General features: G+C 38.4%; 2 protein-coding genes across 3 annotated transcripts; one reads left to right on the forward strand and one right to left on the reverse strand.

Annotated features, from left to right (window-relative positions):
* The first annotated feature begins 1,104 nt into the window (after positions 1–1,104).
* On the forward strand, positions 1,105–9,404 carry emd (emerin (Emery-Dreifuss muscular dystrophy)). The gene is made up of 7 exons (XM_034592008.1): positions 1,105–1,194; positions 2,016–2,094; positions 2,573–2,668; positions 4,628–4,662; positions 4,765–4,790; positions 8,526–8,585; positions 8,694–9,404. Exons 2-7 carry the CDS (start codon positions 2,016–2,018, stop codon positions 8,884–8,886), a joined length of 489 nt encoding a protein of 162 aa, XP_034447899.1. The 5' UTR covers positions 1,105–1,194; the 3' UTR covers positions 8,887–9,404.
* si:dkey-93l1.9 (uncharacterized protein LOC562339 homolog) lies at positions 8,896–13,960 on the reverse strand. 2 transcript variants are annotated; one of them, XM_034592006.1, is made up of 4 exons: positions 13,788–13,960; positions 11,758–11,992; positions 10,442–10,580; positions 8,896–10,353 (listed from the first exon to the last, which is right to left on the reverse strand). In XM_034592006.1, the coding sequence occupies exons 1-4, from the start codon at positions 13,839–13,841 to the stop codon at positions 10,269–10,271; spliced, it is 513 nt and encodes a 170-aa protein (XP_034447897.1). In that variant the 5' UTR covers positions 13,842–13,960; the 3' UTR covers positions 8,896–10,268. The 2 variants fall into 2 exon arrangements, with proteins under 2 accessions (XP_034447897.1, XP_034447898.1); XM_034592007.1 differs by having other exon boundaries at positions 10,442–10,577; positions 13,788–13,954.
* Between the last annotated feature and the right edge of the window lie 1,013 nt (positions 13,961–14,973).

A 14,973-nucleotide genomic window follows, 5' to 3' on the forward strand; every position in this document is an offset into this window, starting at 1 on the left:
CAATTTACGTTCATGTTCTGTGTATGAGGACCCGCTTGAAGGGGGATCTTTATTACAATTCATTTTAGTAGTAGTAGAAGTAGCAGGCAATTGAAGCACATTGACATAAAGCAACTTTTCGCCATATTTAGCTCCAGAATCTTAAACATTTAGCTTTAACATTTTACATATATAGATTTTATATTTAACACTTCTAGCATATTAGTTGATTTAATATTAATTAATATTTGGATCTATATAACATTTATATTTAACGGTTAACATTTAGTTTTAAATTAAATATTTAGAATTAACAGGGACATTATTTTAATTTTGTGTGCAAACAATTTAAATATGAGAAAATTCCCAAATATTGCTGGTAAAAAAGTGACTCTTAACATACACACCACTTTTTAAAAACGTTTTAGAGCTCAATATGGTGAAAAGCTGTTGTTATTTTCAGTATGCTGCGCTTTGCAGTCTGCACCCCCTGAGTAGTAGGCCTATTTTTCTCAGCTTTGATTCATACACTCATGCAAAATCATTAAGGATGGAGAGTAATTAGGAGGAAAAAATAAGAGTACAGGAACTATATATAATGAAATAAATGGAGGATTTTTGTCATAATTTTACACATTTCTATCTATTTCATTTGTATCATTGTCCCCTTTAATTTTATTTGTGATTTTTTCATATATAGATTTTATCCTTTTTATTTATTTTACCTCTTTTAATCTCTTTGCCTCTTTAATTCTAGTCTCTTGACAATTGTGATGGTGTACGCTCCTTGAAACCATAACTGTGTATCAATCAACCAAATCAATTAAATGTTATTTATATAACCCATATTCCCAGAGCACAGTTTGTCTCTTAAGATTCAACATCCTCTGTTCTTAACCCTCATCAACAGTAAGAAAAACTACTAAAATATGAAATATGCTTATAAATAACACTACATTGCTTTGCTTGATGTCACTAACGTGTTATATTAACACTATATGCTAAATGAAATAGACATATTCATTTTAAATAGGCAACGTGGTTCTTAATGAATCTGATGTTCTCTGCTGGAATACGTACGTGTGCCAAGTTACGTTACGTCGTCCACATTCACGACCACACGTTACGCCCACTGTCCTGCTCCACTGCTCAGTCTCCTCCTGCTTTAGCCACACTCTCAGTTCTCAACTCCTTTTTCCTCTTTTTTTTTCCGAGGTAAGAGAAAACCGTTCATGAATAATTCAAGTATACGATTCATTTCAGCAGACTCTTGTTCGCGCGATGTTTAAACAAACAGTGAAGTGAGTTTTATTCCGTCAGTGGGAAGTTTGAACACGACAGTTTGGATTTAAGAGTTATGAAGTGCTGTAGCGATTCACTACGGGCTTTAGCGCCACATTACATCCGCTGGGCAAAATCACTGCAAAGGGCTTACTGTCTATATCCTACTTCATGAGCCACCCCCCCCCCCCCCCCCCCTGTCTGTCTGTCTGTCTATCTGTCTGTCTGTCTGTCTGTCTGTCTATCTGTCTTACCATTTGTGTCTCTGTCTGTCTATCTATCTATCTATCTGTCTGTCTGTCTGTCTGTCTGTCTGTCTGTCTGTCTATCTGTCTTACCATTTGTGTCTCTGTCTGTCTATCTATCTATCTATCTATCTATCTGTCTGTCTGTCTGTCTGTCTGTCTGTCTGTCTGTCTATCTGTCTTACCATTTGTGTCTCTGTCTGTCTATCTATCTATCTATCTATCTATCTATCTATCTATCTGTCTGTCTGTCTGTCTGTCTGTCTGTCTGTCTATCTGTCTTACCATTTGTGTCTCTGTCTGTCTATCTATCTATCTATCTATCTATCTATCTGTCTGTCTGTCTGTCTGTCTGTCTGTCTGTCTATCTGTCTTACCATTTGTGTCTCTGTCTGTCTATCTATCTATCTATCTATCTATCTGTCTGTCTGTCTGTCTGTCTGTCTGTCTGTCTATCTGTCTTACCATTTGTGTCTCTGTCTGTCTATCTATCTATCTATCTATCTGCAGATGTCACTGAGTGAGAAAAGTGATGAGGAGATCAGCAGGTTACTTACTGCGCACAACATTAAACATGGACCCATCGTGGGTAAGGAAAACAAACACACACACACACACACACACACACACACACACACACACACACACACACACACACACACACTGAAAAACCGTAGCAGTGGCTGTAACTCTAACCGTATTCATCACATTGTGTTTATACCTTTATGGTTTCATGTTACAGTACACAGCCATTTGCCCAGTTATTTTTTACATTTGTATATATTCAGGCTTCCAATTCAATAAATCCTGTATCCTATAATAGGAGGCATTATACCTTTAAGATGATAAAGTATAATAAACCATCTAATCCTAGTTGGAATTTTTACCAATTCGCCTTAAAACCTCATTGATTTTATTGTTACACGTGATGAAACTCCATCATTTGAAATGCATAGATTTCTCCAAATGCCCTCTAACACTGAGATGATGCAGACTATGAGATGATGCGTTGTTTTGTACTGTGTTAATGATATTGAAGCACTGTTCGTGTGTTCGGGTGAATGTAGACTCTACTCGGAGGCTTTATGAGAAGAAGCTTGAAAAGGCCATGGAGAACGCTCCAGTGAAAGCCTCTTCTGATAAGACCTACTACAGAGAGGAAGGTAGGAGGCTCCTCTGTCTGCTGGCCTGCACACTCCATGTCATTTGAAATTGAATCCTATTTTTGTTTTAAGTGCAATTTTAAACTTCCGGCTGTCAGTGCTTCATTGTTGAAAAAGATATTAAATTTGTCACTTAGATGCCAAATGAAAAACAGCTACTCACATCTTATCAGACTGTATTGACTGATGTACACAGTTTTAAGGGCTACAGCTAAATATTATTTCCATAACTGATTAATAGTAAGTTATTTTTTCAAAGCCCCAGGTGACATCTTGAAAGAAAACTAGCAGCAATCCAAAATAATTTACCATCGCATAAGAATTTGTATGTATTTTTTAATTATAGATATTTCATGTTATTGTATAGTGTAGCTTTCATTTACAGTTCTGCTCTTGTACTATTCATAACTTGTCTTTTTAATTTACTTTGTCTTACTCCTCATTTTTATACTTACAAATTTTATTCTTGTGCACCAAAACACCAAAGCAAATTTCTTGCATCTGGAAACCTACTCGGCAATAAACATGATTCATATTCTGATAAAAGAGGAATAGTAAATCGGCACAAACTTGGGAAGGGTTTAGGATTGTTGCTTCATTAAAAACAAAAGTCATCCTCTTTGCATTCACCATAAACATGCTGGTAAAGTTTGCTGAGGTTCAGTGCAGAAGGCCCTTCACCAAGTCCAGCCTCTGACAGCTACCCATTATTACCCATTATACTATTACAGTGTCTTTGCTAACAGCTGTTAGGCAGGTAAATTCTGCATTTTACAATGATTCAAACTTCTTACATGTGAAGGAGACAATGTGCTATCTGAGCAGTCAGCAACAATTCTTCTAATAACAATCAAATGCTTCCTGTGTAAACCAGCATGCGCATGCCCAGTGTAAGTGAGTGGGTTGTGTGATATGTGTTTTTAGGCATGTTAATACGGATGTGGATTAAAACTGATAAAGACCCAAAATGCTTGTTTGGAAAGAGATGGCTTTAGCTTGAAACAAGGTGAGGTTTGATCAGCCTAGCCTGGATCATTAGGGTATCAGACCCCTAAAACACATGTAACACCTGATGGCCCCAGGAAACATTACTGATGACCTATGATGAAATCCATAAATCAATTATCACAATAGTCCACTTCAACTTAAAATACTTAATTCATTCCCAAAGAGCAAATTGGAGGCAAGTTCATAAATACAAACATACTAACAACGAATTCACACACTTAATAATTCATATTATTCATTACAAAGAATAGAAGACGCTCAGCAATGACTTAGACTTATCAGGGTGTGGATCAGATGATTTTGTACCATCTCTAAAAACAATAATATATTTATATAGTTGTCTAACTTGTTTAGCCGCTTGTACATGAAAAAAGAAAAAGCTCTCGCTAAACAGGCTCCTTAATGTGAAGCATGCAAAAAAGGTTCCATGACTCTTTGTGGCTTTTATTAATAGCAAAGCATGACATGATTCTTATTTCATGGAGCCCCCCCCCCCCCCCCCTGTCTTTGTCTACAAGCTGCCAAACCAATTGAACAGGTAAAAGAGAAACCACACCCCTTACCCTTCTTACCCGGTTGTCTGATAAAGCAAATATCTGCAGCCTGAGTAAACAATTACAAACACTGGCTGAACATTAACTTTGGCTCCTACAGCCACCTCTCTGTGAGTACAAAGTATACAGCCTTTGATTTGATGCCTGAGTTGGTACTGACTGCTGAAGTAAAAGTAATATTTACTTTAACCTTGAATACTCTGTTCCACATATTTCTTATCGTTTACGTTTGTCATCATAAACAATGGAAGAGCTGACGTTACACTGTTTTGAAATGAAAGTAATTATAATTATAGGCGCGCAGCCCGTATTAATTATCTGTGAACACTTAACAATTATGTTTTTAAAGTCAATAATGTTAATTTCATGAGGTCTGTGTTGTTGTTTTTTGTTATAGAGGAGGAAATTACCTATATCACCTACCACAGTGCGGTGAGTCCTAATTCTCCTCTTAGCCCTGTGTGCTTGAGCCAAACCCCTCTGCTCTGGGACTGTAAATAATTTCACAATCTGTTCTGCTTTTTATTTTCACAGGATAGACATGAGGGTTATGCAGACATGTGAGTACAGTTTAATAACACACGTGTGTTAATTTAATTTAATGCCCAAGTGAAACCGTGAGAGAGGAGAAGGAGGAGTGTCCTTTATATATAATTTTGAATGATTGACTTTAGACCCAAGTTCAAAACTTTTCAAAATAGAAGTTATGTGATTCAACTCAATATGAAGCATCGGAGCAATGCAACAAACGTTTTTCCTTTACTTTGAAGACAAATTGCCGAATAGGAAATTATTCGATGAATATTGTTACCATGATGGAGATCTCCACCCGTCGACCCCCGTGAATGTCTGTCTCTCATTCCGATTTTGTGAGGGAAAAAAATCAAATCATCTAAATGATCTGGTGGCAATGTTGACCAACGGTTTGACCCAGTTACCCATTGCTCTTGTAGCTTTTCCAGGGACATAGAAGAAGACATGTTCAACTCAGTCCGAAGACTGAAGGCATAATGCCCTGCCTCGACTGACTGCTACACAGCACTGATGCCTGTTTATTCAAAGTTTATTAATAATGGAAGTATTGCATCTCCAAATCGCACAAATCTCAGCACTGCACTTTCTTGTGTGAAGCCAATGAAATGAACTGTTTGCGATATATGTGTTCCACAGACAGACCGACAGAGGTTTGAGGAATTAGTAGGTAGATATCATGTATGTGGGAATATACAATGCGGAGGAATCATTTTGACCTAAAATGTACTTATGTAAACTTACCAATAGGATAAACACCCGGTTATAAGTGCATTCACAATCTGATGTAAAGTGTCATCAGCAACAAGAGAGGAATATTTTAGCTTTCCTTAATTTATATCAGTTAATTTAAAACAGTTCTCAAAATAGCTGCCTGTACAAGACAGAAAAAGACTAAGTGACGTATTCACTGAGGATTTCTTGATCCTGTAATAGGTGTCAAACAGGTAAATGCAATGTGTTATGCAATATGTATTTTAAGGCTTTTTTTTTTTTAAGTGCAATTAGAATGAATGCAGTTTTCTGCTGCATCTGACTCACCATCGCAGACCGACTACCGCAAGAAAAGAATATGACTGACTGAGCAGGACTTTATTTGTAAAATAAAAAATGTATTTTCATTTACAACTTTATTTTCATAAAATTATGACTTTATTATCAATTTCAACTTATGACTTTCTTCTCCAAATCTCAGAATTTGTTTTCAACATGGCCCCTATACTCCGTCCTAAGAAAGAGTCAAATTTGCAGCGCTGTTAATGGCACCGCAACATCATACATACAGTGCATCCGGAAAGTATTCACAGCGCTTCACTTTTTCCACATTTTGTTATGTCACAGCCTTATTCCAAAATGGATTAAATTCGTTTTTTTCCTCAAAATTCTACACACAATACCCCATAATGACAAAGTGAAAAAAGTTTGTTTAAAATGTTTGCCAATTTATTAAAAATAAAGAACGAAAAAATAACATGTGCATAAGTATTCACAGCCTTTGCTCAATACTTTGTTGAAGCACCTTTGGCAGCAATTACAGCCTCAAGTCTTTTTGAGTATGATGCTACAAGCTTGGCACACCTATTTTTGGGCAGTTTCTCCCATTCTTCTTTGCAGGACCTCTCAAGCTCCATCAGGTTGGATGGGGAGCGTCGGTGCACAGCCATTTTTAGATCTCTCCAGAGATGTTCAATCGGGTTCAAGTCTGGGCTCTGGCTGGGCCACTCAAGAACATTCACAGAGTTGTCCCGAAGCCACTCCTTTGTTATCTTGGCTGTGTGCTTAGGGTTGTTATCCTGTTGGAAGATGAACCTTCGCCCCAGTCTGAGGTCCAGAGCGCTCTGGAGCAGGTTTTCATCAAGGATGTCTCTGTACATTGCTGCATTCATCTTTCCCTCGATCCTGACTAGTCTCCCAGTTCCTGCCGCTGAAAAACATCCCCCCAGCATTATGCTGCCACCACCATGCTTCACTGTAGGGATGGTATTGGCCAGGTGATGAGCGGTGCCTGGTTTCCTCCAGACATGACGCTTGGCATTCAGGCCAAAGAGTTCAATCTTTGTTTCATCAGACCAGAGAATTTTGTTTCTCATGGTCTGAGAGTCCTTCAGGTGCCTTTTGGCAAACTCCAGGCGGGCTGTCATGTGCCTTTTACTGAGGAGTGGCTTCCGTCTGGCCACTCTACCATACAGGCCTAATTGGTGGAGTGCTGCAGAGATGGTTGTCCTTCTGGAAGGTTCTCCTCTCTTCACAGTGCAACACGGGAGCTCTGTCAGAGTGACCATCGGGTTCTTGGTCACCTCCCTGACTAAGGCCCTTCTCCCCTGATCGCTCAGTTTGGCCGGGCGGCCAGCTCTAGGAAGAGTCCTGGTGGTTCCAAACTTCTTCCATTTACGGTGGAGGCCACTGTGCTCATTGGGACCTTCAATGCTGCAGACATTTTTCTGTACCCTTCCCCAGATCTGTGCCTCGATACGATCCTGTCTCGGAGGTCTACAGACAGTTCCTTGGACTTCATGGCTTGGTTTGTGCTCTGACATGCACTGTCAACTGTGGGACCTTATATAGACGGTGTGTGCCTTTCCAAATCCTGTCCAATCAACTGAATTGACCACAGGTGGAGTCCAATCACGGTGTAGAAACATCTCAAGGATGATCAGTGGATACAGGATGCACCTGAGCTCGATTTTGAGTGTCATGGCAAAGGCTGTGAATACTTATGTACATGTGATTTTTTCGTTTTTTATTTTTAATAAATTTGCAAAAATTTCCCAAAAGCTTTTTTCACGTTATCATTATGGGTTATTGTGTGTAGAATTTTGAGGAAAAGAATGAATTTAATCCATTTTGGAATAAGGCTGTAACATAACAAAATGTGGAAAAAGTGAAGTGCTGTGAATACTTTCCGGATGCACTGTATATTGAAATATATGTGTGGATAAAAACACCTGAATTTAAGTTGGTTTTCTTTAAAAACAGGTTGGAATATTCTTAATACACTTATTTTATGTAGGACGTTGAAGCCCGTATAAATGAACTTTGCTCTACTTCCCCACATTAGGAATAAACTGCATATTGGTCTCTAGTTCAGTGGTAATGCTGGTTGCAGTTGGTGTGGCTGGTTGGTTTCTTTCTGAAACTGTTAAAGTGACCTACAGTAATTGAGCCATGCAAAGACCTGCTGCAGGACCGCACCATCGCTGCTGCACTAACAGCTCAGTACGCAGAACCAGGAACCGGAGATTCAGTTGTTGGCGTCACTTGAGTTGCTGAGTTACAGTGCGATGGTCACCTGTTTATTAAAATGTTATTAATACTGCACATTAGGCATGTACGAATTACACCAAATTTGACACTGCACTTCCTTGGGTCATTAAAAATAAAAACGCCAAGTATGAAGGTACAGAAGCGTATTGCATTCACTTGAGAAAAAAAAGAAGAAGCTGTTTTTCTGAATTAACGCAGTACCTCAGTCCACAGTCTCACTCCAAACTTTATTTAAAGAGATCAGTTTATTCAACATATAGGAAACCGTACATTCCCCTGGTAGTTTTTTCTCAAGTGAATGAAAAAGCTTCTGTATGCAGGCAATAAGATGAACCATTCTTGAGATATGCGAGCCAAATACAGACAAACAGATTTCTGGAAATATTAGATTATGATTATGAAATAGATAATTACTTAACAGTAGTGTTGGTTAAATTGCCTACATTTCTTTGACTACATTGGTAGATTGAAATTTAAGTGCACGTTATTTCTCCACCTAGGCTGAAACGAAGAGGTAACGCTGAGACAGATGAAGACGAGGAATCGGACCAAGATACAGAGTGAGTCTTGTAATATAAACTATTAGTAAACCATGAACTATTAATGTGTATTTGACTGAATGAGTTGATCACCTGATCTAAATGTGCTGTTTCTTTTTTGTGCTTCAGACCTGCCATCCAGATGACTAACAGAGCTGCCAATCACAGTGCAGTACGATCCAAAGAGGCGGTCAGGAAGTCTGGGGGCAGCATGTGGAAGGTGATTCGCCTGATGGTGTTGTTAGCTGTGTTAGCAGCTGTCCTCTACTACGCATATTGCTGCATGATAAAAAACGAAGAAAATCCTTTTGGGGTTCAGTGATATTATTTGTTCAGATATCAGGTTTTTTTTAAAGATATTTCTTCATTAATGTTCAAGTGGAGATTTCTGGGGTTTTCTTTGTTTTATTTTTATTTTTGTTGTTGTTTTCTCATTCTAATACACAGATTGACCACTGTGGAACATAGAATGCTAAAAAACACATTCCATGCACCTTTAAAGCTAGTTATATTCTATATTTCTTAATGTCCGCAAATCCCATGAAATGTTAAAAACTACCCCCTGCTGACCTACTGGAGCACAACATGTGGTTTAATCCACTTCAGAAAATAATCAACAACAAGGTAACATTTGCTGAAAATAGAGTCCAGCTAAATTTACAGATTCTTTTTCAGAATTAAACTATTTCTGAACCATCATGTCCATCTTCACTAGGAACCAGTGTGCTTGGGAATGAGACAGACTCATCGTCTGGTCATGGTTTTAAACTTTACAAGGGATGAGCTGACAGTAAGACAAATTAAGAATAATGCTGTTCCTCTCCTTTCCTTTCTTTGCTTGTTTGCATGTTTTGTGTATTTTCTTTCATTTATGGAGCTTTTCTATAATATGTGATTTGTTTTTATTTGTGAGATATACATGATGATGTCATGCTGCAACAGGTTCTGTTTTTTTTAATGCATCAATAAAAATTAATAAAATCCAGTGTCCAGCTTCTAAAAAATCTAAAACATGACACCGGAGAATGAGGTGAAGGTAAGAGTCAAGTATTAACATAATCCGAGTCACTTTTACTGGTGTATGTAATACATTTATTTGGTTCAATACTATAGATCGGCTTAAATGCACCACACTAACATTTGTACAAAACAATACAATGCAGTTATATTTACAAGATAGAAGCTTTAAATAGTTTGGCATAAATGTGCAGATTTATTTTTGCATTCTGAGACATATTAGTCCAGCAAGGGGTCATCACTGTGCATTAGTGTTGGCATCTGTCCTAGGAGCCTGATGAGCCAGTGATAATGTATTCAGGCTGAGGTTTTTGGCTGAGTGGAATTCATTATAATAACTTTATTTGTATAGCACTTATCTAAACAAGGTTACAAAGTGCTTCACAAAATCCATGGCAAAATGAACTACAATAAAAGGTATTCAATTCAATATTAAGCGCCAAATCGTATTATATGGCCTTGATCCTGAGTTGAGGATGTGTTTGATGTTGGTCTCAGAATGGATCCAGAAATGCCTTTCTGTCCTAATCATTTGAATCCATGAAATCCATTCAGGAATCAGTGGTTTGTTCCAGCTGAGGAATGTATGGCCATATATGTCTTTACAGTGTCCCGCCAAAGCCCACAAGAATTCAAAGCTTTGAGAACAAGAACAAGGGGATGTGTTATTATGGTCCAGAGACTGGTCTAAATGACACCAGTCACGTTAACATCAATGGGCAGAGGGACGAGCTGAGCCTCTGGTATAGCAATCAAATGTGATTCTGCTGACCTGAAAATGAAAACAAGAACAAAGTCATAAGAGTTTACAACAGCAGTAATATCCACTGTAAGTCACTGTAAGTGCTGTCGCTGCCCACCTGATGATCTGTCCCTCAAAGCCGAGGGCTGTGATGAAGATGTTGATGAGGACCGTGAAGAAGACAAAGACTGTTGCTGCGTTGTTCATCCGGTTCAACTTGGCATGTTTCCTCACGTCGTTCAGATCATACTTTACTGCTGACACAGAGCAAAAACAAAATTAGCTACGGAAAAAGATGATGAGCAAAAAGGATGGGAAGAGGTGGGGGAAAAAAGTGGTACAGGAGCCAGAGAGGTTTTATTTATACAAAGTCTGATGTTAGATTTCGGAGGAGAATTGTTTTTTGAATCAGTTAGAGATGATAAATATGATTATGTTGCATACATTTAAAAAAAGAATCCTGACACTACTGATATACACATCTAGACAAAAATAAAAGTTTAATATGTGCACTACTGGTCAAAATTGTAGAACTCTTTAATTTGTCCACTTGTTACTGAAATGTATGATATGTCAGTCTTCTCCCAGAAACTAAGGCAAAAAACTAATATATAACATTTTAAAATAATAATCTTGGATCATTGAATCATTGAACCTTGAATCAGTTTTTTTGACTCATCCAGCACCCTAACACACAGACATTAAAGTTCAGTAAAATTGTGACTGAGACTGTGCTGCTCTTCATGTTCTTCTTCAAATGTTTTGATACAATATGTTGTTGCAGGATGAACCTCTGATCAACCACTTTGTCTTCTTTTGTTGCTTCTCTTTTTCTCACCAGTTCAATGGTCAATATACAGAACTATTTCCTGCAGTATAGTATTGTCCTAACAATGCATCAGAGGGTTTAGCAAAACAGTTTGTTCCAGTTAGTGTTCACACAGAGGTTTTAGTAGTCATCAGCACCTGTAGGACTTGTTTTCAATTTCAAGGTGACAATTTTTGTTTTACCTTGGCCAGTTTACCGCATATATTTGTACCATTTAAGGTGGAGTTGAGTGTTCCATTTGACAAAGAAAACTGTGATAAGGTCTTAAAGGAATAGTTTAGGAAATACATGCATTAATATAACTACAGTTAAGCCTGTTAGCTTCGCTTAAAGTTGCAGTGTGTAGAATTTAGTGACATAAAGTGGTTAAGTTGCATGTTGCGGCTGAACACCCCTCACCTCGTCCTCGCCTTCCAAACATGAAAGAGAACCTGTGCTAACCTTTAGTTTTCATAAAAACTCAAAGGGTGTTTAGTTTGTCCAGTCTGGGCTACTACAAGAAACATGGCGGCCTCCATAGAGATGCCCCCCCGGGGGAAGCGTTTTTTAAAGTGCTAGAAAGATTAAGGAAGAATAATAACATGCAGAACATCTGAGTCACTTGCCAATAAAGACGAGCAGCAGCCCCACTGCGACTTGTAGCGTGATAGATATAGACAGCAGGACAATGAGAGGGAGGTAGAAGCGGTACTGAGCCCCAACATAGAGAACAGTCTTCAGCTGGGATGAGTTGGCCATCAGCAGAGCGACGTCCAGCATGCTCTGAGCGGCAGTCTTCTTCGTGGCATAGTGGTTAAGGTTGATGGATCGATACACTTTTCCAGAGCGCCCTGTCAATGCCTGCGAGTGTAGAGAGCACAGGTTTGAAAGAAAGTCAAACTAAAGCTACTGTTGAAGAACATCACAGAGGTGCGGTTTGCTGCACTGGAAGCTACGTGTCAACTCCCCAAATTGCAATTTGGCATTCAAGGTCATGCCAAAAGTTACTTAGGCACACAGAATGGAAGAGACAGGGATCAAACCCACTCAACCTCCTACAGCAGCCCCCAATGCACACTTATATCCCACTATTATTCTGAATATAACAATATTTAGAATTTGATATGAGTAATGTAAACAGCAAATTGCAAATAGAAAAAAAACAAATTTTGCATTTTGTGATTACACCATGTAGGATATGCTGTTATTATTAAAGAAGGCTATTTGGGCAAGTCACAAGCGGAAAACTTCCTATCACATTAGTCATATGTTCATATATCAAAGTAGTATGTTTTATTAGGGATATATATATATATAGGGGGCGGCTGTAGCTGAGTGGCAGTTCGATCCCAGTCTTCACCATCTGCATGCCGAAGTGTCCTAGGTGAACCCCCAAAAAATAAGTGCTGCTAATAGATGCACTGTGTGAATGGGTGAAGGGCCAACTGTACTGTAAAGTGCTTTGAGTGGTCATCAAGACTAGAAAAGCTCTATATAAATACAAACCATTAAAAACAGTTAAGAATATTGCCTATTTTGGAAGAAGAGCAAAACCCAGCATGTTCTTTCTCTTTCACATGTCTGATTGCTCTGTACATGTGTGCACACGTCACAATGGTTTGTGTTTTGTTACTATGTACTAAGGTGTGGCAGTAAGAGGAAAAGTGGGAGTGGCAGAGCGACAGATGATGACTCACCTGGGCCGGAGGGAAAGGCAACAAGACACAACATGTTGTCAGATGTTCTCTACCCCAAAAAATCTAGTGACCTAACAAATCGTCTCATGAATTTATACGTATAGTGCAGAGAGAGTGAACTGTACGTAAGCAGAGGGGCTGTACCTGAGCTGATGTCAGACACTGAAACCTGACGACAGGTAAACTGTTGTTCTGGATTGAAGTATCTATACCTTCATCTCCCACTGCAGCACTCAAAAATCACTTATTCGTAACATCACTGGCAAAGGAATACTCTCAGGGCTTTACCCATGAGACGTCACAACTCGCTTTGAGTCACAGTGCTTTCATTCATCTCTATGCACAGCTGACAACTATGGGAAAAAACGTGGGTTTCTGTCAGCACTGACATTGGACATTCCTGGAAACAGACTTTAAAGCAGAGATCCCCAACCTGGAGGTCGTGACCCTCAGAGGGGTAGCAAGGCTTTCTTGTTTTTTCTTCCTCTTCTCCAGACTTTTTTTTTATTTGGGAAAACAGGGGGGACAACACTCATCAGTTGAACTGGTCACCACTGGTACTGGCAGACATATACTTCATTACAGAAGTTCCCACAAAAAAAGGACAACTGTATATATTAGCTCTATATATTGAATTGTGTATTTATTATTTTTATAGACACTGAAGTATTTGGTCTCCTACTGTAGTGACGCTCCAGTGTTTTGTCTGATGAATAACTGAAAGTAAATGGTAGTGTTCTGTACATAGATGTGTAGTGTACCAGTTTTACAATCTGCTTAATGTTACAATAATGATGTGATACACATCTTTGAGTTGTTTCTAACTATCTAAGCGAACAAATGAAATGATCCAGTACTATGTACAGTAGATGAATACATGACAACCATTTAACTTTTCTGTATAAAGAGCAGAACAGAACAGTAAAAGCAGAGGACTTGTCAGTGTCTGTGTTACTCACCTCTACGTCGTCCACTTTACTCAGAGGTATGTCCTGTCTGTTTAGTCTGTCCATCCTCTGATGACTCCACGCTCGATGTGATGGATGAAATGCGCTGAGATGAAGTCTCTGCTGTTGAGCGAGCAGACAGGACTAACAAGTCAGGCTACTCCTCCAGTTGCAGGGACAGTGGAGAACACCCCTCCCACTCTGTGTCTATGTAGTTCTTTATTCACAGCACAACCTCCAACCTTACACTTCACTTCCATCATTACAACATGTTGTTGCTTTGATATAATAATTCAATAATAAGAAAAATGCAGCCCACAACTTCAATTTGGAGGCACGTATTTGTATTACTTATATCATTCGTAAGGCATCAGGTTTGGCCTGTTTCATTCCTGAATTATTTTTGGTGCGTTGTTTTGTTTCCATGTCTGCCATAAACACTATTATTATTATTATTATTAATAGTAATTATTATTATTAATAATAATAATAATTAATAATAATAATGTTATTATTAGTATTCTTAGTATTTAAGACAATGATTATCTAGACCAAATTACACAGTGAGACAATGAGTAAGTGTTTGAACTTGTGAATAAATGCAGTACCTTCAACATTTGTATTTATATTTGACAGGTGTTCTGTCTTATGTAAAACTCTCCTGTCTTTAACTCATATAAATATTACTCAACCTATACTGCAGCCAGCCACCAGGGGGTGATTGAGATGCTTTGGCTTCAGTTTTAGAGCAGTCATATTGTCCATCTTTATTTAAAGTCTATGGTTTGACCTTCCTAGATTTTTTTACATTGCATCACTAACTTAAAACTGTAAGAAATTAATTTGAATAAACTGGTTGTTTGTTCCACCTATCATCACATTCTGAAATAATTGTTCTTGAACCTAGAACTTGAACAGTCGTCATGAATGTGCTGGTGTCTTGATTGAAAATGTCACTTGATGAGTCCCAGCCGCCACAGTCAAATAGCTCTGGTCCACTTTTTTATTCCAAGTTTATTAGTATTGAATGTGTCACGTGTCCAAATCACAACAAATTCAATACTACACTTCTTTGGGCCCTTTGCAATACACATGGCAAGTGTGAAGCTGAGAAGATGAACAGTTCATGTGATATGTGAGCCACATACAGACAGACAGAGATTTCTGGAATTATTGGATGGATACTAAAAGATTTTGG

Source organism: Hippoglossus hippoglossus, chromosome 7 (assembly GCF_009819705.1).
Source record: "Hippoglossus hippoglossus isolate fHipHip1 chromosome 7, fHipHip1.pri, whole genome shotgun sequence".
Classification (NCBI taxonomy): domain Eukaryota; kingdom Metazoa; phylum Chordata; class Actinopteri; order Pleuronectiformes; family Pleuronectidae; genus Hippoglossus; species Hippoglossus hippoglossus.

Excerpts from the sequence above, each read along its gene's own strand:
- emd (XM_034592008.1), top strand. The coding sequence starts at position 2,016 with ATGTCACTGAGTGAGAAAAGTGATGAGGAGATCAGCAGGTTACTTACT. Across the intron at positions 2,095-2,572 it reads TAAACATGGACCCATCGTGG|ACTCTACTCGGAGGCTTTAT; the intron begins GTAAGGAAAACA and ends GGGTGAATGTAG. Across the intron at positions 4,663-4,764 it reads ATATCACCTACCACAGTGCG|GATAGACATGAGGGTTATGC; the intron begins GTGAGTCCTAAT and ends TTATTTTCACAG.
- si:dkey-93l1.9 (XM_034592006.1), bottom strand. The coding sequence starts at position 13,841 with ATGGACAGACTAAACAGACAGGACATACCTCTGAGTAAAGTGGACGAC. Across the intron at positions 10,581-11,757 it reads GCTGCTGCTCGTCTTTATTG|CAGTAAAGTATGATCTGAAC; the intron begins GCAAGTGACTCA and ends GCTCTGTGTCAG. Across the intron at positions 10,354-10,441 it reads TTTGAGGGACAGATCATCAG|GTCAGCAGAATCACATTTGA; the intron begins GTGGGCAGCGAC and ends TTTCATTTTCAG.